Genomic DNA, 23918 nt, shown 5'->3' with positions numbered 1-23918 from the left:
AACTGAAAATCTTAGTTTAGTTGCTTTTGGGATTTTTTTTTCTCTTTTGCTAAAGGAATAAATAGAATCAGCTATTTATATGAGAGTCTTATTTGTCTACATTGATTTTGTATTTTCTCAAAGGAAATATATTGATTCCTGAGTTGTAAACATTGATAACTTGACTGATCAGAATTAATGACCAGCATGTTAATGAAATAACCAAGGCATGAAACCATCATACATTACTGTTTCATTGCCTCTAGCCCTTCAAAGAGGCATGAAATAGTCTTCCTTCAAATAGATACATTTATAGGAAATAATTCTCATTATAAGACAATTTTTCATATTAGTGGCATTTGCAGCTGGCCTACTTTTGACACCAAGGAGATTGTATTTTTGTTAATTGTAGTTTGAACTTAACTAAGGCATTTATTTAGTCAATATTATCTTGTGTGCTCCTAAATAGACCTAGGATATTCTAGGCGTAAAAGGCTTTATTTCTGTGCTTGAAAAACTGTTACGCTGGGATCAGAGTGGATGGGTTGAGTTGCAAGAATGACATCTAGACATATAATTATTTAAAATATGTAAATACACTATAGCATATGTAGGTTTTTTTATAGATATGTCTGGAATTGTGCTTGTAGCTTGAAAGATGGATGAGATTAATGAGGATGGAAGCGGATGGAATCACACATTGTGAAGGAAAGATCGAAGGGTTTTCCTTTTCAATATATATAGTATTTTTTTTTAACACAGAGTCTTGCTCTATTGCCTCAGCTAGTGTGCCATGGCATCATCGTAGCTCACTGCAACCTCAAACTCCTGGGCTCAAGTGATCCACCTGCCTCAGCCTCCTGAGTAGCTAGGACTACAGGATGAGCCACCATGTTGGCTAATTTTTCTATTTTTAATAGAAATGAGGTCTCATTCTTGCTCAGGATGATCTCAAACTCCAGACCTCAAGTGATCCTCCTGCCTCGGCCTCCCAGGATTACAGGTGTGAGCCACTGTGTCCAGCCATATATAGTATTTATATACAATGTAGTATAAAGATGGAGGAAGAGTCTGGTTTTAGCTTGTGTGGTGGAGGTGGTGGTGTGCACATGAGTGAGGACTGAGATGGTGAAGAAGAGAAGCTGAGTGGAAGGGTGGACGTTGAAGGTGCAGGTGAAGATGAGAGTGGGTAGGTAACATCCACCTACCTGGTAGAGATCTCAGCTAATAGTGAGATGTTTAACATTATGGAGTGTGAAAGTCTATCACTGGGTTGTAGGGGAACAGAATTAAGCATGGTGAACATGACAAGGTACTTAGCTAGCTGTATTGTCCTAATGGAGTGGCAAGGAACTAGGAAGCCAGGAAAAAAGAACATGATATTATTCCAACAATGAAATCACCAGGATTTGGACATAGGATTTGCTGTAGGAATTAGGGAATTTAAGAGGAATTTTAGCAGTGAGATGAAATAAAACTAGTGACTCCCCTTAGCAACTGGGAAACATCAAGTCTCAGCTTAATAGTCCTCTTCTAAGATTACCCTAGATGCTGAGGCCCTAGAGGGCATCATTCTTGCTTCCTTTAGTTCCCCAGATAGATCTTGATGTTACTGCTTTACCTGATTGACACTTTTTGCATATGTGTCCATCTTCCTAGACTGCGTGATCCTCAAGAGCAAATGCTATATCTTAGTGACTTTTTTTTTTTTTTTTTGAGACAGAGTCTTGCTTGTTGCCCAGGCTAGAGTGAGTGCCGTGGCGTCAGCCTAGCTCACAGCAACCTCAAACTCCTGGGCTCAAGCGATCCTTCTGCCTCAGCCTCCCGAGTAGCTGGGACTACAGGCATGCGCCACCATGCCCAGCTAATTTTCTATATATATTAGTTGGCCAATTAATTTCTTTCTATTTATAGTAGAGACGGGGTCTCGCTCTTGCTCAGGCTGGTTTCGAACTCCTGACCTCGAACAATCCGCCCGCCTCAGCCTCCCAGAGTGCTAGGATTACAGGCGTGAGCCACCGCGCCCGGCTTAGTGACTTTTTAAATGTAATTTTTAAAATGTATAAGTGCAGAGTGACAGGATTATTATTTTACTTTTAAATAAACTCTTCATTTTAGAACAGTTTTAGAGTTACAGAAAAATTGAGAGACTTCCCATAACCCTCCCAACAGTTTTCTCTGTTAGCACCTTATATAAGCATGGCACATTTATTACAATTAGTGAACCAATACAGATACATGGTTATTAATTAAAGTCCATTCTTTATTTAGATTTTCTTCGTTTTTACCTAATGTTGTTTTTACGTTCAGGATCCCATGTAGGATACCCTGTTACATTTAGTAGTCATGTCTTCTTAGGCTATGTCAGTTCTCAGACTTTCCTTGTTTTTGATGACCTTGACAGTTTTGAGGAGGGCTGGTCAGGTATTTTGTGGTATTTCCCTTAGTGGAATTTGTTAATGTTTTTGTCATGATTAGACTGAGGCTATGGGTTTCGGGGAAGAAGATCACGAGGTGAATTTCCATTTTCATCTCATCATATTGGGTTTATAGTATCAATGTGACTTGTCACTGTTGCTGTAAACTTTGATCACCTGGCTGAGGTAGTGTTTGTTGGGATTTTCCACTTTAAGCCACTCTTTTCCCCGCCCCTGCCCCATCATACTGTGTTCTTTGGAAGGAAGTCAGTATGTGCAGCTCACATGTAAGGAGTCGGGAGTTATACTTCATATCCTTGAAGGCAGAGCATCTGCTAAATTCTTTGGAATTCCCCAGCACAGGAGATTTGTCTCTTCTCTCCCTTTTATTTATTTATTCAACCATTTATTTATCAGTATGGATTTCAGGATATTTATTTTATGCTTCGGGTTATAATCCAATGCTGTTTTTGCTATTTTGTTGCTCAAATAGTCCTAGCTTTGGTCACTGCCTGTTCTTTCATCTGGCTCCTGTGTCCCTTGTCATGCATGCCCCCATCATGGTGGCTGTTCAGCACTTCTGTACTTTCCGTCACCACAAGGTGCTCCAGACTCCTCTTGTGTATTTCCTGCCCAGTCCTAGAATCAGCCATTTCTCTCAGGAGCCCTGATGCTGTTTATTGGAGAATGGTATTAGCAACTGAGATCCGAGCATTAGATATGTTCATCTTGGTCAGTTTTATTTCTTAGCTAACACGGTGCCTGGCACATGACAGGTTCTCATGCAATGTTGCTGAACAGCTTTGTGCAGGTTGGCAAGGTGCTCAGTCACCATGTACCCTTGTTGTGCAGCTGGCAGTGGATTTACTGGCTGCTCAGGAAGAGGAGCCCCTTAATCTTGTAGGCGTTGAGTTTGGGGTGGTAATAAAACATCTAATTCTACATGCCCTGAAAACAGGAACTAAAGAGAGAATAAAAGAGAGAGAGAGAGAGAGAGAGAGAGAGAAAGGGAACGAGGGAAGGAGAGAGAAGGAAGACAGAGAGGGAGGAGTGGGGAACTTGTGGCCTCAAGGCCACATGTGGCCCTCCAGATCCCCAAGCATGGCCCCTCTGACGAATCCAGATTTCACAGAACAAATCCCTTGAGGCTGTACTCAAGGATCCAAAAGGCCACGAGGCTGCAGGTTCCCCACCCATACGTGTTCCTTTTAAGATTATTTTTATTTAAACAACAACAACAAAAACCCCTGCATGAAGTAGGTTGGAGAGGTTGGCTGGCTTGCATTCTCAAAGGAGGAAACCAGGACTGTCTGCGTCCCAGCTATGTTGACCCAGACAGTCCAGAAATGAGCCTCTGGTCTGGAGAGCCCAGCTGAGGCTCGAGGAGGCCACAGAAGCCGTTCTCATTACCAGGGTTTGAAGTTTCATTTGTTACTCGAGTTGAGTTGTTGTGACTGGCAGATGGGCTGGAAAAGACACATGTGGTATTCAAATCACCGCAGAGAGACTTGACCTCTGCCTTCAGCACAGAGGGACAGAATAAAGGCACTAAAATCTGGGGGAGCATTTGCAAAGTTTGTTAGAGTAGTATATGGGTCCCTTCATCAGATGGTACTCATGATTTTTTTTCTTTTTGTCTTGATAAAAACTTGTCCAAGAACAAATAAAATCATGAATTGACGATCTGTGTAGCTCGTTTGTATATTGTAATTGTTTCATGATCTATCACATTTTCAACAGTGGAAATTATTTTAACTCTGGACCAGTAGGATATCAAGATACTACCCTGGGACATGTTATAGGGGCAGTTGGTCATCCTTTGCTATGTGAGGGCATATAACACATCACCCCTCCACATGTGTGCTCAAGGGGCTCAATGATAATTTTTTCCCTCTAAAGGTCAAAAAACAGGCAACTCATGTAGCAGGGTCAACCTCATTAGCCGTTACCTAATTCTTAGCCTTCTCCTTGCCTAACGATTTAATCACTTCACAGGCTGAGAAACTAATGTCTATGAAATAAGAGCCTCCAGGACTTGTTTTCATTACCCCAGGCTTTTCTGAAAAGGAGTTTGTGCTTGGGATAGGAAGCAGAATGGCTATCTTGCTGTAAGAGAGGCCAAACTTGCAGAAGTGGGTTCTGGCTAAGGAATGTGGACACACTGCAGACATCTTGCACAGAGGCCAACTCTTGCAATGATGTGGTCAGACGTGGGAGAGCCCAGCTGTCTGCTCCATTGAGAGAGGCTTTAGCGAGCCCACACAATCTCTCCATGCTGTGCCTCACTGGATCCAAGTATGAAGCCTGCTGAAGCTCCCCCCCCCCCCCCCCCCCCCCCCCGTGATTGGAGTTTGGCTATTGGAGATAAAAGAGAAGTTACAGATAAAGACTTAGCTTTTTTTTTTTTAAATGTAACATACAGTGGTAAAATGGAATATAAATATATTTTCTCTTTTCCCTTATGGACTATTAGAACATAGGTAAAAAACTACTCATGCTTTATCTTTGGTCTATTGATGGACATTTCGTGAATTTTGTTTCTAATGTCACCATGACTACTATTGGGTGAAATACCATATTGTCTCCTAAATGCAGCAGTCCCCAACCTTTTTGGCACCAGGGACCAGTTTCATGGAATACAATTTTTGGGTGGAACTCAGGGGTGGGTAGGTTAGGTGGGGGTGTGGGGTGGGAGGCAGAGCTCAGGTGGTGATGCAGGTGATGGGGAGTGGCTGTAAATACAGGTGAAGTTTTGCTCACCCCACCATGCTCACCTTTTGCTGTACGACCTGGTTCTTAACAGGCCACTGATAGCACCAGTCTGCGGCTCAGGGGTTGGGGACCACAGCGTAAATGCAACTTTAATTTAACATAGGGGTTAAGAGAGTGTACTCTAGAGTCAGGATTTCTGAGTTCAAATCTCCATTAGGTACTTCCAAGCTGTGGGACCTTGGCTAGTTTGTTTAAGCTTCCTAAGCCATAGTTTCCTTAGTGTTAAAGATAATAATGATATCTCAAAGAGTTGCTATGAGGTTGAAATAAAGTAATGTATCTTTAGCACTTAGCAGAAGATTCTTTTCCCTTTGGATTTTAATTTACTTTGTCAGATGCTACTGCTACCTGCACAGAGCTTTAAGTCTGACTCTTTTTGGGGGAGGGATTGGTTCTAATGGCTGATGAAATGAAAAGGAAGAGAGAGGTGTGAATGCTATACTTTCATTGACATAAAGGTGTAACTTCGTTAAGGAGTTTTCTTCTTTGTACATGTTTTTTTTTTTTTTTTTGTACTAAAACCTTAGAATAAAATCTCGTATGATGGAAATAATCCAGCATGTCTCTTTGAGACTTTATGTGTTTTAGTGCTTTCCAAATTAAATAAGACATTCATTTATTTCCAGAATTAGAGCTGGGTTTTTTTTTGTGTGTGTAAGTAGAACAAATGCCACCCAGCTTGTCTGAAAAAGTTCTGTTAGTGTGCAATTCTCAAGACCAAAGTCAGCAGACGGGACATCTCACATCTTTCTAATACTTTGCATTGAACAACACAACATAGTAGTATTGAGAATGATTTAAGAACGATGGCAGCGCAATGAAAGCAATCGTTGTTGTTTGAGGATATTAGTTGAAACAGTTGAAATTAAATAATATATTACTTGTAAATGATAAAGTTTTAAAACTCAGGAAAAGCCAGAGGATGCAAACAAGATAAATCACAATCCAAAATTATATAGAACATTAAGAAATGCAGTGAAATGGAAATGTGTTGCACTAATGAAAGGGAACTAACTGTGAATGAATGAAACCATTCCTTTTGTTTCATTCTAATGAAACAAGAAGTATCCTGTTTAAAAGTAAAGTTGTTGCTTCAAATAAAAGATGATGATTAAAGTAAAAGAACATATATTTTAAAAATGAACAATTGTGGATGAGCTTTAGATGAGAAAGCAAAAGAACTCCCTCAGCTTTCCCAGATCCTCATCTCTTAAGGCAACTAGTTTAAACATTTCTGTTTTTAAGTCTTCTTGTATTTATTTCCATAACCCCATTTCCTATGTTTGTACCTTTATGTCTAGATTTAAACATTGGTCCCTTGCTGTGAAAGGTGGGGACTTGTCTTACTTAGCTATTACCTTTTTCTCTCTTCTTCCCAGTTTTTTTTTTTAATAATTGTAGTATGACTTTTATTTGTTGGTTATTTTAAACACTGTGTAATATATTCAAGAAATCCTTGTTTATTGGATCAACTGCTTTAGTGCCCTCTACACCTTTCCTCCCAACTTGTTTCCCGATTTACGCCATCTATACCATCGCATTTATACTTTGAAGGTTTAAAACATTTATGTTTTGTTTTTTTACCCCATGAGAAATTGTTAAAATCTTCCATGTTTTGGCTGTAGGTTGATTATAAACATCGAAAAACAATAAAGAATGTTTATATTACTATGCTTCCAAACACCTTGGAAAATCTTTTGACTCTCTTGCTTTGTAGGACTAAAAGTACTGATGCTGGACCCTTTTTCCTTAGCCTTTTCACCCTGTTATACCGTGTTTTCCCGAAAATAGGACCTACCCATAATATAAGCCCTAGCAGGATTTCTAAGCATTTGAGCAATATAAACCCTACCCTGAAAATAAGACCTAGTGATGGCATGGCTACGCAGCGTATCTGCACAACCCATGCATTTTGTCACAGAACAGTAAAGTAGACGAGCAGCCCTTCTCATCTGCCCCATCGTGACAGCTACTATCCCAGAGGTGACCGGAAAGGTGAAGGCAGCCCCACCGACAAGGTCGGCTCCCCCTGTCAGGTCCCCACCATCCTGTGCGTGCTGTAAGCTGAGGCTTTTAGGGGAAAATAACACATCCCCTGAAAATAAGCCCTAGGGTGTCTTCTTGAGGAAAAATAAATATAAGACCCTGTCTTATTTTCGGGGAAACACCATATGTGTTGTTACTCCATAAATACACTTATTTTTGTCAGACAATATGTCCTGATTTTTGTTTACAAAACATTATTACCCAAACCGCAGGGCACCCTGCAAAGACTCAGGGGTCCTCTGAAGCTATTCCAGGATTTGCTCTGGGGTTGGACTGGCTCCAGTGGAACTTCTGTACTGGGCTGTTGGTGGGGAAGGTTCAGGCAGTTCACTTTGGCCTGGATTGTCATTTTAAATTGAGAAGACTTTTAAAGTTTGGGAGGTCTGAGTGTTCCATCCCCACCCCAACCCTGCTCTACCCTGTCTTCCCCTTTCACTTCCCTTCCCGAGAATCTGAGTTTTCCCAAGAAGTTCTGGACACTCTGAAGTTGCAGCCATTACTTTGACACAGGAGGGACAAAAGGCTGAGAGCCATTGCTTTAGAATTCTCAAAAAAGTCTTTCTGTCTTCCTTAATTCTTTGGCTGAATAGTTAATCCAGGTCAGAAAATGAATCTGTCATGATAATGCCTTTTTTCCATCCTTTTCATAATGAGGTTTTTCATGTCCATTATTTTATCTGATGTATCTATACATATATGATGCAGACAGGGAAAACATTTCATTATCTTCATGTGCACAGAAATACACTGAGCTCACACTTCCTTAAGTCATGCACATGTCAAGTCTCTAGTCATTTTCTCGTTAGCCTTGGAGAAGCCTCAGGCTGCTGGGTATGGAGTTAGGGCTCTTTCTCTGGTTCTTCCATCTTTCTTCCTAATTTTCTTTCTGACCTTAACATTGGTCAGTCTGAGGTATGCACTGTGCCCCACAATGTTCCAGGTTTTCTGGGGCTACAAAAAGAGTAAAGGGTAGGGCAAAGACCTTACCTTTGGTTCCCAATTATGCATACGGTTGAAGTAGTGAGTTCAGAGGAAATGCAGGAGGGCTCTGTGCTGTTATGTGTGGTGAACATATACCAGGAGAATGTATGGGCACACTCCAGCTGAAATACATTTTTAGCTGTGCAGTTGTTTTAAAGGCTTACGCTTTGGGGACGACAGTGTTTATATCAGCAAGCTTTGGAATAGCTCCTAGTTTGTGAAATTGATTGCAAAACATTTGACCTTCCTTATCAGCCCCCAAACTGCAGCAACCAGTATTAATGTTTAGGCCCTCAGGATATAACAAAGCGAAATGAATGGTTTCTTTTGGGTTTCTGTGTATTATATTCTCTGCCTTAGTTTCTAGTGTTGAAGTTGTTAGATCCTTGCCCAGTTGCTCTCTGCAATTGTTAAATATGGATCATCTGGATTCTGAGTGGAGGCTTTGCTCTAAGACATGTGATGAACTATCTATAAACAAGAAACCCACAGTGACACTGGTTTTATTTTCCTGTAACTGCTGGTATCAACTGTGTTTCCAAACTTTTGATAAAAAAAATATTTACATGTTTTGGCCTTTACTTTCCTTGACTCATGTCAGAGTTTGCATTCTTGTACTTTGGTGAAAGGAAGAATGTATAATATTATAGAGGTGAGCTGGACCCTAGAAAAAATATATATACAGCTTCAAAGAGTAGAAATTAAAAACCTTATGTGCAATAGATTTATTATAACCTTTAACTATGTTGGTAAGAAGTTTAGTGTTTAAATTAGACTATGAATTGTGGTAGAATGTGCTGCATTTTGTATCTCTGGTTTTTATTTTCTTGATGCACCATATGCATAGGTGATATTAAGGGATATCCTTACTGATATTATTAAATATTATGTTAAAGTGTCCCAAACTACTAAGCCAGCATTGAGTCCTAGGAGTTTACTTTTTGCTGTCTGCCAGGATTCATTCTGGTTTTATAGCTCAGGGATTTTTTTTCCTTTTATTTGGTTATATATATATAATGGAATTCTTATGTTTTTGTTTCAGACCCAATGTCTGTGGATCACGTTATAATGCCTACTGTTGCCCTGGATGGAAAACCTTACCTGGTGGAAATCAGTGTATTGTCCGTAAGTAAATAGACAACCTGTCATTCTGCATGTCTGTCTTTTGTTGTTTTGGTTATATGGTGATGCTTAGAATTTGGTCCTTTGTAACTCCACCATTAATATGTTTATAGCAGAGCCTTCTAGCTCTAGGATTTTCCTATTTTCTCTGAATCCAGGTTGGGAAATACATTAACTTGGTCAAATCACTGTCAGACTTAAATTCAGTGACTTCTTTAAAAATGTTTCTGAAATACAGAGATTGGAGTCACAGAGACACTTCGATCAAAGTTGTATGTTATTTACACCTGTTGCACCTGGTCGCACAGATTATGTAATCACTTTGATGGGAGTTTGAAAAAGAGGTTATCATTGCTGATTTTCTTATTGTAATTTCTAACTTGGTTGGCCACTCACAGGCTACCCTAACCCTGCACATTGAATTTGGGCGGTTAAGGCCAGAAGGACACTTAACACTTAGATGAAGGGGAGATGAAGGGGTAGAGCATCAGATGACAATCAGTGGGAAGACTAGGAAAGAACTTAAGTAATAACAGAGATTCCTGTATTGATTTCTGCTGCTATGGCAAATCTCCAGATTCTCCCAATGTCCCACAAATGTTGAGTGACAAATCACATGCCAGATAAGGTGCTATTTAATGGAGACATTAGAGTCAAATTAGTTATGGCATCTGCCTCCCATAAACTTTTATAGTCATCATACCTATGAAGTAATCTGTAGTGTTCAGAAAACTCCATTAGTATAATGGAGAAATTGAGAGCTGAAGGGACATTAAGGAATCACTCAGTCCACCTTTTCATTTGGCCAAGAGTGGTCTTTGGAGAGGAATAGAATATTTTATCCAATATTTACTTGGTGACCTAAAACAGTTTATCCCTTTCCCAATTCTTGATTTTTGACTAGAAAACATCTTATTCATTTGGCACACTGTGGTTTATTTTAAGACCAGAATTGAATTACCAAGAGGGGGATATAATGGTGTTTGGAGTTTTTCCAGTGAACTTGACAACAGAACCCTTTCCCAGTGTTCTATAGAGTTCTTTGAGAAATTCTCTCTTTAGATATTTAAATGAATGTTTATAGGGTCCTTTGACAGCTTATTTCATAGGATTTTCCAATTTCCATCCTTAGCAGTTTTTATACTTTAATGCACTTTCTATCCAGTGTATTATTTTAGCCTTGCACACCATGTTTGCCTCTTGCAAGGCTGTGCAGGTGTTTGAAGAAAGGATCATGCTTATGATTATAAAAAGTAGTGACCAAATCTTAGTCTGCTGATAAATATTAATATAAATCATTTGCCATTTAAACTTACTCTTTTGGCCACTAGCAGAGTATTTGGTACCGGATTGACATAAGTCTCTGGGTGGCATAAAAATATAAATATTTCTCTAAAGGATGAATGGCTTCCTGACTGTAGAGTCAGTACTATGACAGTAGATTTTAGCATTCTGCTTTCAGACTGTCAATGTAATTTGCAACAGGACAAAAATTCAGCATTAATCATGTACAGTAAAATTGGCTTCCAAGAATACTGCTGCTGTTTTTATATACACTAGTGATTATAAAAATAGAATTCTTATAAGCATCTGAATATATTTAGATGCAGGAATTTTATTGTTTTATTTTGCCTTCACAGCCTGTCCTGGCTTTTAATAGATTGAGTGCTGGGGAATAAGCAAAGAGAAATTGAGAACAACTGTTAAGGATAAGGACATTACTGATTTTTAAGCTAGTGTTTGTTTAGTCCAACTGACTTGTTTTGCGAATGAGTATACCTGAGGGTTAAGGTCATATAAGTCATGGGGGCAAAGTTATCAAGGGGCCGGAGAACCCAGGTCTCCTCATTGAGGACTGGGTCCCTGTGAGTAACCAAGCTCTGAATCCATGTGCTAACAGCCCTCTGCATTTATTCACAGCCATTTGCCGGCATTCCTGTGGGGATGGATTTTGTTCGAGGCCAAATATGTGCACTTGCCCGTCTGGTCAGATAGCTCCTTCCTGTGGCTCCAGATCCAGTGAGTCTAACATGTCATTATATATAATATTATTTTATGTGGTTACACCCTATTTTCTCCTAAATTTGCTTTTGGCTTTTCTCTTGCCTGCAATACATTTTTTTTTTTTTTTCACTAGAACATCTGCCTTCTCTGTTCTGCCCAAAATACTTGGAAAGACTTTCCACGATCTGGCCTCTCAATTTTCTTCTTCACTCTTTATAGGAAAATTACCTATGGGGCATAGTGACTATGAGTAATATAAAGATTATGGTCTTCTCTGTAAGTATCGCCTTATTTATCTTTGTATCTCCAATGTAAACACCATCGGAGGTGCTCAATGAAATGATTCTTTAATGAACATTTTTGGCTCAAGAAATTGAGGCATTCTTCCTTGTGGTACTGAAATATGAATCTCATTAAAAACTTATTTAAAACTCAAGACCCCTGCCTTTATAAAAAGAAAATGTAAGAGGCTGTTATGGCAGTTTCTAGGGTGATTTGTCATGAAGCACAAACATATTTTCCCTTTTAGAATTTTGCCACTTCTGTGATGCCAAATAAATATCCACAGTTCATTCTGCAGAGCCTTTGCTTGCTTGTTCTATTGTGTTTTTTTTTTTTCTTTAAGTGTAGGATTTGCAATAGTGCATTAGGAAAAATGGGGGGTTGGAATTGGTTGTGTCATTATTGGTTGTTTAAAAAGTTGAAGTTCATGTTTGTATGAACTTAGCCCTCAATACCTCAACCATCACCAAGGTGAAAAACTTTAGATTCCTTTTCCACTTCCCATTTCTGCTGAGAAAACGCACTCCGCTTACAGTGTAATCTATTTTCGACAAGTTTCTAAAGAAAAATGTTGTGAAATATGTTCATTCTCTTTTGTTTGTTGCAAAAGTAGAGACTTCAGTGTGTCGAAGTTTATTACCTGCTAAGAGGCCTAACATTGGAATGTGACTCTCATTAGTCAGTTAATAGGCTAGGACTTGTCATCCTTTGCAGCACCCTCTTGGTGCCCAGTCACTTCCCTTGGCATTCACAGGGGAGCATGGGGGACCCTGCCTGAGAGATTTGTAACATCTTTCTGGCCAGGGAGAATGTCAGATCTGCATGCAGGGCAAGCTGGAAGTGCTGGAGGGTTAGTGGACCTAGAAGCAACTTTTAAGCAGTAACAGATGGAGAGTTGTTGGCTAAGTGCCCCAGCTTTCTTGCCTCTAAGTTTGGATAGCTATGAGGTTTGTTCTGCACTGTCTCCTCAAGTTCCCTGGTGAGACGGAGCCCTCCTTGCCCACAGTGATAATGGACTTGATAGTGTACTTTATTAGCTTCCTTCTCTTCTCTGTCTCACTTTCCCACTATGCTACCAGTGTTTTCTAGAATTACTTCCAAAACAAACTACAGTATTTAAATTATTGTTTCAGAATCTGCTTCTGGTGGAACCCAACAAAAATAGCCTGGTGCTAAATACAGCCAGTTGTAGATTGGGTTAGAAACTCTCCTATGGGCTGGGAGTCTTGCTTATTGCACTGACTGTAACATATTTTACTTGATCACAGCTTGGTTTCAAATGTGCATCCTCCAAGTAACAGCATGGTCATTTTATCTAGCAAGGGCATCTGAGCTGGGAGAATAGAAAGAGGCAGAGAAGTCAGTTGGTGGCACTTTCGGGAACATGCTGGACATCCCCATCCTCTGTCAGGAAGACCTCCAAGCTGATGCTGAGCAGTGAGAGTCTCAAGGTTGGGCAAGAAATGTAGATATCAAATTGGGAATAGATCCCATCTCTCAGATTGGTCCTTAAACCAACCAAGAACACTGCATACTTCTGGGGGAAGAAAATACAGCCAGATGGCAAAACTGGGTATCCAACTAAAAAGGTCTTCCTTCAGTGATAGTGTGAGCTACTGATGATTTCTGTGACAAGTAAAAATTATGGGATGTGGAGATAGTATGTTAACAAGACCAGAGGGAAAAGCCATGGTCCTAGTGTACCTCAAGCTAGCCATGGGATAGCAGGAGTGTGGTGGTAAGGTGCTGAGGCTAGATTCAGACTAGAGATTGAAGTCTAAGATTCATAGATGGAGCTTTCTGAAGAAGCTTGGGCCACATCTGTGTTACCTGGACATTGGACAAAGTCCCCAAGTAGCTTGTGGATGAGAGTGGTATACGGAAGAGAATCTGTTTTCACTAGCACCTTTTGAGGTGTCTGAAACCTTTAAAATCATTGGCTTGAACTCCCTGAACTAATATTGTCTAAATAGTTTGCCAAGCTAAAAATGGTAGAATGTTTTAAATTAAAGGTAGCTAGGGATGATCAGAATTCATTTCTCATCCTTTGAAGTGATGTTCTAGGGAACAGCGCTGCAATTCTACAAAACTTCCTGGCCACGGTACTGTAGGCAGTAAATGTAGATGGGTCACTTTGCTAATTCTCTTGCTGATGCAAGGATAACCCTAACTCAGAGAAATGTTTGCAGTCACCACTTGTGGTTCTACGAAAAGGTGTCAGTTTTAGATCATTTCACCAATTTTTTCTATGAAAAATTTATACTTACTATGTGTTAGGGCCAAAGAAGTCTAGGCAAGTTGTGGGGCCTCTGAGGACTTTAGTTTTCTCATTTGAAAATGAAAAGAATGGAAGGAAGGTTTTTTTTTGTTTGTTTGTTTGTTTTTAATAAGACTTAAGTGTCTTTTGACCCTGAGAATAGAAAATTATCTCTTATGGCCTTTATATTTCCAGAAGGTCCAAACTACCAGCGATTCTTCTGAACACTAGGAAGAAGTGGCTTTCCTTGCACCTGGAAGAACTCTTGACACTGGCCATTGAGGCACCAGGGTAAAAAGAAAGATTAGCTAGACAGAGTCAAAGCAGTGGTTTTTCTAGACTTTACTTCCAGGTTTATTTAGGATTATTTTCTACTCATCTGTCTCTGAGGCTAGAGATAGATTCTTAGCATGCCTAATTCTCATAAAGACCTATCATTGTTTACTGATCCATGAATTTACGTAAATTCATCTTAAACATGTGTGTACACACATACACAAATAAACATTAGCTTGCATTAATATTATAGGGATTAACAAACTTTACAAATGTATATATTGTCTCAGTTTTATGGGCTGCTATAACAAAATGCCATAGGCTGGGTAATTTATAAACAACAGAGATTTATTTCTTACAGTTCTAGAGGCTAGTTAAGTCCAAGATCAAGGGGCCAGCAGATTGCATGTCTGGTGAGGGCCCATTCCTCACATTTGGTGCCTTGTTTGTGTCCTCACATGGTAAGGGGCGAACAAGCTCCCTTGGACCTCTTTTGTAAAGGTGCTGATCCCATTCATGAGGACTCTGCCTACATGACTTGATCACCTCCCAAAAGGTTCCATCACTTAATATATCACATTGGGATTAGGTTTCAAAATGTGAATTTTGAGGGGACACAATCATTCAGACCATAGCATACATGTAATTATTTATAATACATGATTTTAAAAGTTGTTCCTTGTATTTTATATTTCAGACTTTGGAAATCAATTTCATGCTTATTCTTTTTACTCTTTATACTGTTTTAAAGGCTTTTAAAAATTAAATTTCATAGTTTGAGATAATTATAGATTCACAATCAGATGTCTTAGTTTGTTTCCTGCTGCTATAACAGAATACCACCGATTGAGCAATTTATAAACAGTGGAAGTTGATTTGGCTCACAGTTCTGGAGGCTGGGAAGTCCAGAAGCATAGTGCCAGGATGTTGCGGGGGTCATCCTGTGCCAGAAAGCATCACATGGCAAGTAGGCACATGAGACAGAAAATGCAGGCTGAACTGAGATAACTAACCCAACCCACTCCTGAGATGATGACATGAATGCATTTTCATGTGGGCAAAAGCCCTTGTGACCTAATCTCCTCTTAAAAGTCCCATCTCTTAAGACTATCACAATGACGGTTAAATTTTAATATCAGTTTTGGAGGGGACATTCAAACCATAGCAGTTATAAGAAATAACATGGAGAGATCCTGGGGAGTCTTTTCCCAGTTTTCCCCATGGTAACATCTTGCAAAACTATAGTACAATATCACAACCAGGATATAGCAACAGTGGATGCTGTCAAGATGCAGAACATGTCCATGACCAGAAGGATCCCTCATGTTATCCTTTTATAGTCATTTTCCTCCTGCCCCTATGCCTGCCTGACAACCACAGATCTATTCTTTGTTTCTATAATTTTATCATTTCAAGAATGTTATATAAATGGAATCACATAGTATGTGACCTTTTGGGATTGGGATTCTTCACTCATCATAATTCTCTGGAGAGTTATCTAGTTTGTTGAATGTATCAATAGTTTGTACCCTTTGACTGCTGAGTAGTAGTATATGCTGTGGATATACCACAGTTTGTTTAGCCATTCACTGTTTGTTGAAGGTCATTTGGGTTGTCTTCAGTTTTTTGTTGTTTGAGCAAAGCTGCATGAAAACTCATGTACAAGTTTTTGGTGTCAACACAAGTCTTCAAACTCTGGGATAAATGCCCAGGAATATAAGTTCTGGGTTATATGGTAGTTGCATGTTAGCTTTTTAAGACCTGTCAAAGTGTTTTTGAGTAGCTGTACCATTTTATATTCTCACCAGCGGTATGTGAATGATCTAGTTCCTATGCATCCTTACCAGCTTTTGATGTTGTCACTATTTTAATTTTAGCTATTCTGATAGCTATGTAGTGATATCTCATTGTGGTTTTCATTTGCGTTTCCCATTGGCTAATGATATTGAACAACTTTTTAAGTGCTTATTTGCCCCCTGTACGTCTTCTTCACTGAAATGACTCTGTGTCTTTTTTTTTAGATTTTAATTGGATTATTTATTTTACTATTGAGTTTTGAGTATTCTTTGTATATTCTAAATACTACCTGTTTATCAAATATGTGATTTGCAAACATTTTTTCCCACTATGTAGCTTGATTTTTTAAATTTTTTTAATGAGATCTTTTACAGAGCAAAGTTTTCAAGCTTGATGAAGTCCAATTTATCAAGTTTTCCTTTACTGGTATCATGCTTTTGATGTCAAGTCTAAGAATGTTTTGCCTACTCCTAGATCCTGAAGATCTTCTCTGACTTCATTCTAAAAGTATTATAGTTTTACATTTACATCTGTGATCCATGTTACAGCCATTTTTATGTGAGGTGTGAGTTTGAGGTCTAGGTTCAATTGTAGCTTATGGATGTCCCCTTACTCTAGCACCATTTGTTTCTGAAAAGGCTATCCTTCATCCATTGAATTACCTTCATGCCTTTGTCAAAAAGTTGGGCATATTTGTGCGAATCTGTTTCTGGATTCTCTATTTTATTCCACTGATCCATGTGTCTGTCCCTTTTTTAATACCATACAGTCTTGATTACTACAGCTATTAGATTGGATAGACTCATTCTTCCCAATTTATCCATGTTTTTCAAAATTTATTTTAGCTATTCTGGTTTTTTTTTTTGCCTTTCCACAAAAAATTTAGATTCATCTTGCCTATATCTACAAAACATTTTATGATTTTGATAGGAATTGTGTTAAACTTGTGTATCAATTTGGGGAGTATTGACATCTTGTGCAACTCCTTACACTTCGATAAAAAAATGTATCCCTTTCAATATACTTCAATTCAGTGAGAATTTGGGGCACTTGTACTCCTGACATGAATCTGAGCTCTAAGGATATAAGAAGGCCAGGAGAGCAATTCTAGACCAGTGTGTTAGCAAGTTTGCTGAAAGTGTAAGGACACTCAGAGGAAGGGAAGGTAGTACTGTAGCTATTTTGGAAGAAGTGACCCTTGAAAAGTTCTTCAGAGAAGTATGAGATTTAGATGGACAGAGAGGAGAGGAGTATATGGAATCTACTCAGACTCGTCCTTAGAAATGATTGAATTCTTTGCTTTCTAGTCTGCCTTCTATGGAAGCACCTTTTCCACTGCTATCATTTAACTTGTCCTCCTCTGGACCTCTTTCAGCTTGGCTAGGTTTTTTTTTTTTTTTTCTTTTTTCTTTTTTTAGATACCTTCATGAAGTTTTTCTTCTAAGCTGTGTGGCTGTGTGTCTTCAGGCATCACAAGACATTTATGCACTTAGGGGAAATATCATTGATGTTATCTCTCCAAGTGAAAATTGTTTTTGTCCCGCAATGATTGTTGTCTCAGGTGTACAGTCCAGAAGTTAGTCTAACTGTTTAATTTGTCTGTCTGTGTTTTTCCCGGTGCCTAAATTAAAATCACATGCTCGCCATACAGATGCTGATTTGCAAATTGCTCCCAGTGTTCTTCCTGCCAGTTGTGCCTGCCAAGATGATGGCAGGTCTCTAGAGTTATTCCAAACCTAATGCATCCTGAAGAAAATCTTTACCTGAGGTGTTTAGACCTAAGTGCAAGTCTGGCACCTCTCTTATTTCCATAGCATGCTCACATTGTTCTCTTTTGATTTGCCATTTTAAGAATTAATTTGTTCTGGGCTGTCATGTAAAGAAAGTGTCTTACTCTGATGCCTGGTAAATGGAAGGCATTTTGTAAGTAGTTGTTTGAAATGACTGAGTGAAATCTGAAATGAGCCGAATATTAATTTGGGATCCTATATGGATACAAGGAGATGGCAACATTTCCTGTTAGTTCTAGGATATGGGGCCTTACATGAAACCCATTGATGGGCTGTGTGCCCGTCTTAGGGCTGTGTCCTCACTGGGGATTTAGGGCTGCTAACTGTGTATGGCAGCATCAGCCTGCACACTGCCCACTTTGACCCTCCTCCCTTACTATTTTCAGTTTCTGATAAAATCTTAACACAGATTGAGTTTAGGAATATATTCCGACTTGGGGTATTTAGTGCATCCAGTAAAGCAAATATCATCTTTGTGGGTGTAAGAGGAACCCTATTTTCAGTTGGCTTTTTTAAGAGACATAGAACCTGGTCTCCTAATTATGAGACATCTGGAATTCTTGTTCGAATCAGAGTCGATTTCGAATATGTACCAATGGCAGGACTCAATCCAAAATAAAACCAACTTGTGTGTGTATTCTCTCTTAACTGTTCCTTCTTTGTGCAAGTGAAGCTGCCTGCTAGTTCCTTTATTTCCCCACAGAAGTCCTAAGCGATTGCTCTCACCTTTCAAGGAATGCTTCCCCCCCCCCCCAAAGATTTCAGATTCACAAAGAATACGAAGTGTCTCGTGGTAAACGTGTTTATGGCCAAGCAGGTGGTGGAGATCCCATTATCTGTGGCTGAGCTCACTCCCTCCGCACTTCTATGCACGGATTCATGGTGCATTGGTTTGTGTGGGCCACTGGATAAACCAGGCCTTCTTGCTTTACAAGTCTGACCAAGTGGTTTTATTTTTTAAAGGAGAACGAATATTTTTGCTGGAAAAGATTCACCTGAAAGACGGGGTAGAAAAAGTAAATAAAAGCATATCAGGGAGTTTTTTTTTTATTATTATATTGCATTTCAATGTAAACTTATTATTCTTCCCAGAAAGCAGAATTCATTCTGATTTTCAACTTGAAAAAATAATGTAAAGTCACTATTTAAACTACTGTAAGCTGTTTTTTTTTTTTTTAATCTCAGAGAAGCTAAATGGCTTTGTTGCTCATGTGGGAATGGAAATTAGCTCTTGGCCTGAACTGCTTTAATTGAAATCAGTTTGAGGGCTGAGTTCCTATGCTGCTTGACAGATGACACCATTTCCTGTGCTTTTCCCAATCCTCACTGTTTTTCTAAGATAGGATGAAGCTAAGTTTAACTTCAAATTTTAAAGTAACTATACACCTTTTCCTGACCTACTTAGAATGTTATCCAAAGTTTTCAACAAATCTGTTTTTTTTTTTTTTAATTGTATAGTTGTAGATTGCTTTTTAGTTAAGAAAGCATTTTGGCTGAGGTGTTTGAGTGGAATTATAGGAGCCTAAAATAACAGTTTGTTTTAATCAGTTCCCTGGGTTGCTTGATTTCAATGCTCCAACAAAGGATTTATTTCTGCTTTTATACATGGGGAAACAAAGATAAAAATATTTTAAATAGCAACCTGCTGAGAGCTGTATAAGTGCTTAGGACACAATGAGCAACTTCTCAGTCTCAGTTTGGTCCTTGAGCATAGCTTTTGATGTTATTATCAGGGAGCATCAGTTTGGTGAGTAAAAATTAGTTTAGTATGGTTTTATACAGCACCTACATTTAGGCCCGGTGCTACTCTAGGCACTTAGGGTGATACTGTATAATTATTGTAATAATCATGACCCTTCCCACTGTTAAGTACTTTTTAGACAAATGGAGGTGGAGATAGGAAAAATAAACAACCTAAAACTAGATCAGATTATATAATGTATTCTTCAAATGAGAAGTCTAAAATATTCTGAGGGGAGAGAGGGCTCACATCTGCTTCGGGAGGGAGGAGAGAACAGAAATCAGAAAAGATTAAGAGAGAGAAGAGACATTTGAAGTGGGTGTTGGGCATAGGTAGGATTTCAGTATTTGGCGGGACCTGAGTATGTCACGTGTTGGGGGTTAAGAGTTAGGGGTAAAGAGACAAAGAGGCAGGTCACAGAGGGGATTCCATGAGCAGACTAGCACGAGCAGAAGTGCCTGGCATGTCACATGGCACATAGCAGGAGCTCAGAAGTATTTGTTGAGAGAATGAATGATTGATAAGTAGATCAGGGCACCAAGTCGTAGGACAGATTAAGAGTGTGCCAGGGAGCCCTGAAAGGCACCTGGGGCCATGCCGAGAAGGGCCTCGAACGCTGAGGGATGGAGGTGGTTATTAGTTCAGTAGAGATAGGGAGCCTTTGACGGTGTTTCTGTAAGTGTGTGGCATGTTTTTGAAAAGGCATATATCACCTTCAACTTGACCTAACTTTTCCCCCACCACTCACCTCCTGCTGTGCGGCCTGGTTCCTAACAGGGCAAGGCCGGCTGGGGATTGGGGACCGCAGTTCTAGAGGACGAAGGAGTAGCCTAGGATTTTGAAAGTGGTTTTAGCATACCTAAATCACTGACACAGAGACAGCCTAAACGTTAGAGAAATGAGAGTGCACGCCTGTGTTGTCGTTACCGTTCACAGCCGAGCTTGCAGGCGTCCTTTACTTCAGCTTCTTCCAGTGTGTCCTCGTCTCAGCTCTGAGGCTGTCAGGCCCTGGTCTTTCTGCCCTGGGCCCTGAAGTGCACACTTCCCTAGGTGAAAATGTGACGGGTGGATTTCAAACACAGAGGGTGTTATTTAGTTTAAATAAGCACCTCTTTCTGAGCCAAATCCAGCCATCCCCATTATCAGGCAGTCTTGTTATTAAATACCTTTCTAGGTATTTTCTTTTCTCTCTTTTCTGCCTCCAAAATTTCTTTTAAAAATATTCTGTGGAATCTGTAACTTTGTTTCCATGGCCACCTACTTGGGACTCTAAGTCTTTTCACAGGAAAATTATTGCCGTTTGTAATCTTGTCTCGCGTATGCCTACCCAAGGCACTACTTTCCTGTTAGTATAAATTGCACAAAGGATATTGAGTTGTAAGTTCTGTTAAGTTAGGGAAGTCATTTAGCACTATTAAAGTCGATGTCAAAGAAACCATTGGATTGTGAATTATTTTATACACACAAATTTGATACACATGTTAAGCATTGTCAAGTAGGCCATTTCTGCATAAATAAATGAATTCTGAGAAACCATTTTATTTTCCCTTCAGATAGCTCTAAATCAACTCCTGTGAACTGTTGCAGTCTGTGCACTCAAATTGTGAAAACGAATCATTCATCTTTTTTTCTTTCTTTTCCAGTACAACACTGCAACATTCGCTGTATGAATGGAGGTAGCTGCAGCGATGATCACTGCCTGTGCCAGAAGGGATACGTGGGGACTCACTGTGGCCAACGTAAGTAAACTGTAGTTTTAAGTATTCTGGACGTCAGCCTATATGTAGACAAATAGAATAAAGAGATACGTGCTGAGGGAGTTTCTTTAGTTACCTGGAACACACAGCATTGGTACACGTGTCCGATGACCCTTACAGGTGAACAGATCACTTACTCAACAGACGTAGCATCAAATTTCCAATTGGAACCATGGTAACGGGTTGTTGGATGCATTTTCCTCTAACTAACCTTCCATCGCCCTGCTTGCCTCACTCCTTTGATTTATAGTCATCACCCAAGGTGCAGAACTCTTGCTCATTCCAGCTGTGCACCTTCCATTCACTTGCTGAACATCTCCACTTGGATTTTCAGGAAGCATCTCAAAGGATTTCAAAACTCAACCTCATCTTTCTCCCCACACATGTCCTTTCTCTTGATTAATGATATCTCCATCTTGCTCATTTCCCGGTCTAGATTCTGCTACTGTACTTATCTATACTTACCCCATGGTGTTCAGTCTGTTGGTTCACTCATACACATCGTTTATTTTATCTGCTGTCTACCAGTCCCTGTGCTTTGTAGAAGATGAAAATTTCTTTTAAAAAGTTTGCTTTTCATTACTCCAAGATGAATATATACACACCCTACAGAAAATTTGGAAAAGTTCAAAATTATAAAAAAATAAAATTTTTCATAATCCCATCATTCTACATACTACCTTGTAGACTTTGAATGCATATTTGATACATGAGATCTTATTGTATATATACTTTTTCAATTGCTATTTTATTAGAAGTATATTCATGTTACTAAACATTTTAAAATATATTTTAATAGTCACCTAATACTCCATTATACAGACATTTTACTATTTATTTAATGAATCCGTAATGGTGAACATTATTCATGTTGTGTCCAATTTTTGCCATTGTGTATATATATATTTGCTGTGATGAATAATGCTATTATAAATAAACCAAAATTTATATAATGGCCTAGTGACCATGCACACACTGCAGTGTGATAAGAATATCGGTTGAGTTTTGTGTAGCCCAGCGTGGAGAGAGGAGGGGCAGGACAGCCTCCCTAGTGTGGGTAATCCTTCAGCTGAGTCTTGAGAGATGGGTAGGAGTTCACCTGTCAGGTCATGGGCGATGTCTCCTTCATACACATGACACAGCATGGCCAAACACCAGCCCAGGATGTAGCATGGGGTGTGAGACATAGCAGGTGCTTTGGTGTTGCTAGAGCTTAAGTGCTGAGAGCAGTGATGAGAAGGGAAATAAGGTCAGATAGGAAGTCATGGGCCAGGTTTCAATGCCTTTATACATACCATGCTTTCTTACAAAGTAGAGCCAGGGAAGGGGAGTGAGATAACAATAAACAATAACAACAACAACAACAACCTACACGTATTAAGTTGCTTACTCATTACATGTATTAACTCATTTCATATGACAATATCCTTTTATGTTAGAGGTCATAAATATTACCTTCTGATGGATGAGGTGCAGGGTCTTCAGGAATTTCTCTAAGGATATACAGATGGTAATTGGCAGAGTTGGGATTGGAACCCAAGCAGCCTGACTCGACAGCCCATGCGTTTTCTGCTGCGAAACACTGACCTGGTACCCTTCAGTAACAAAGGTTGACAAGGAGAAAGATCACTGTGGCCACGGTGTGCAGGAGGAAGAACCAGGAAGCAGGAGGATCGGTCCTAACTAAGGCTGTGGCATAGAGATGGCGAGGTGGGGATGGAGTCAGAGGTATTTCAGGAGAAGAATCAGGAGGTGCTCCCTTTGGTGCTCCCAGAGGGAGTTTAGCTCAAAGCCCAGCACACAGCAGGTGCTCAATTAACACTTGCAGAATTAGAAAACTTCTCCTAAACTTCATCTTCCTCTTCTGCAAGATTAGGAGGGGCGGTGGTTGGTGTAGACAAGCTCATCATTTCTTTTCTGCTTAGAATCTCTTTATTCTCTCCTGATAATAAATAAAGAGGCAAAAACAGAACAATTACTGTATGTAAACCTCTCTGATGTTGTGGTGAGAAATGAACTCCTGCCATGATTTTTGGCTATAAGGGGTTGTGTCAGTTCAGGTCTTCCGGTGCCAAGTGGATATAAAGACTAAATTAGATGTATGAGAGATGTAATAGGGGAAAGGCTTGTGAAAAATAAAGGGTAGAGGAAGCAGGAGTGGGAGGGGTCAGCCTTCAGGCTACAGTGCCTGTCGGACCTCTGTGCGAGGAGGGAGGGGAGGAAGGACTGTTGTGTAGAGGAGCCTCAAGACTGCAGTGCACCTCTGGGAAAGTCTTACCCAGGCCGATAGAGAGCCCAGAAAGTGCCCATTGGAAGAGCTCCATGACGGGCGGAAATGCCAGGCCGTAGTGTCCTGCTGTGTGCAGTCATGGGCCAAGAGTGTGCCCTTGGCACTAGATCTAAAGGGGCCAGCGCTGGAGGCTACCTGCTAGCTAGACTCCTTGCGGCAGGTTCTCTTGAAGGGAAGCCTGAGTGGCTCAGCTTCATGACTGTTACAGGGGTAGAAGCAAAATGCATGGGAAACATGTAAGGAGCATTGGGTTTACATGGAAGGATTGGGGCAGCCTCATGGAGGAGTGAGGCTTGAACTGGGCTTTGAAGAGTGGGTGGTTCTAGGCCGGGCGCGGTGGCTCACGCCTGTAATCCTGGCCCTCTGGGAGGCCAAGGCAGGTGGATTGCTCAAGGTCAGGAGTTCAA

At 39.9% G+C, this 23918-nt stretch overlaps 1 protein-coding gene across 1 annotated transcript in view; it reads left to right on the top strand.

Moving 5' to 3' along the window:
• The window catches only part of FBN1 (fibrillin 1), a 235036-nt gene that overhangs the window by 23749 nt on the left and 187369 nt on the right, over positions 1-23918 (top strand). The window contains exons 3-5 of the mRNA XM_076004337.1: positions 9238-9320; positions 11238-11336; positions 21108-21203. Coding sequence (XP_075860452.1) covers positions 9238-9320; positions 11238-11336; positions 21108-21203 — 278 coding nt within the window. The remainder of the gene's footprint in view (positions 1-9237; positions 9321-11237; positions 11337-21107; positions 21204-23918) is intronic.

Source organism: Microcebus murinus, chromosome 6, assembly GCF_040939455.1.
Source record: "Microcebus murinus isolate Inina chromosome 6, M.murinus_Inina_mat1.0, whole genome shotgun sequence".
NCBI classification, from domain to species: domain Eukaryota; kingdom Metazoa; phylum Chordata; class Mammalia; order Primates; family Cheirogaleidae; genus Microcebus; species Microcebus murinus.
This window is presented reverse-complemented; position numbering and strand designations above follow the sequence as displayed.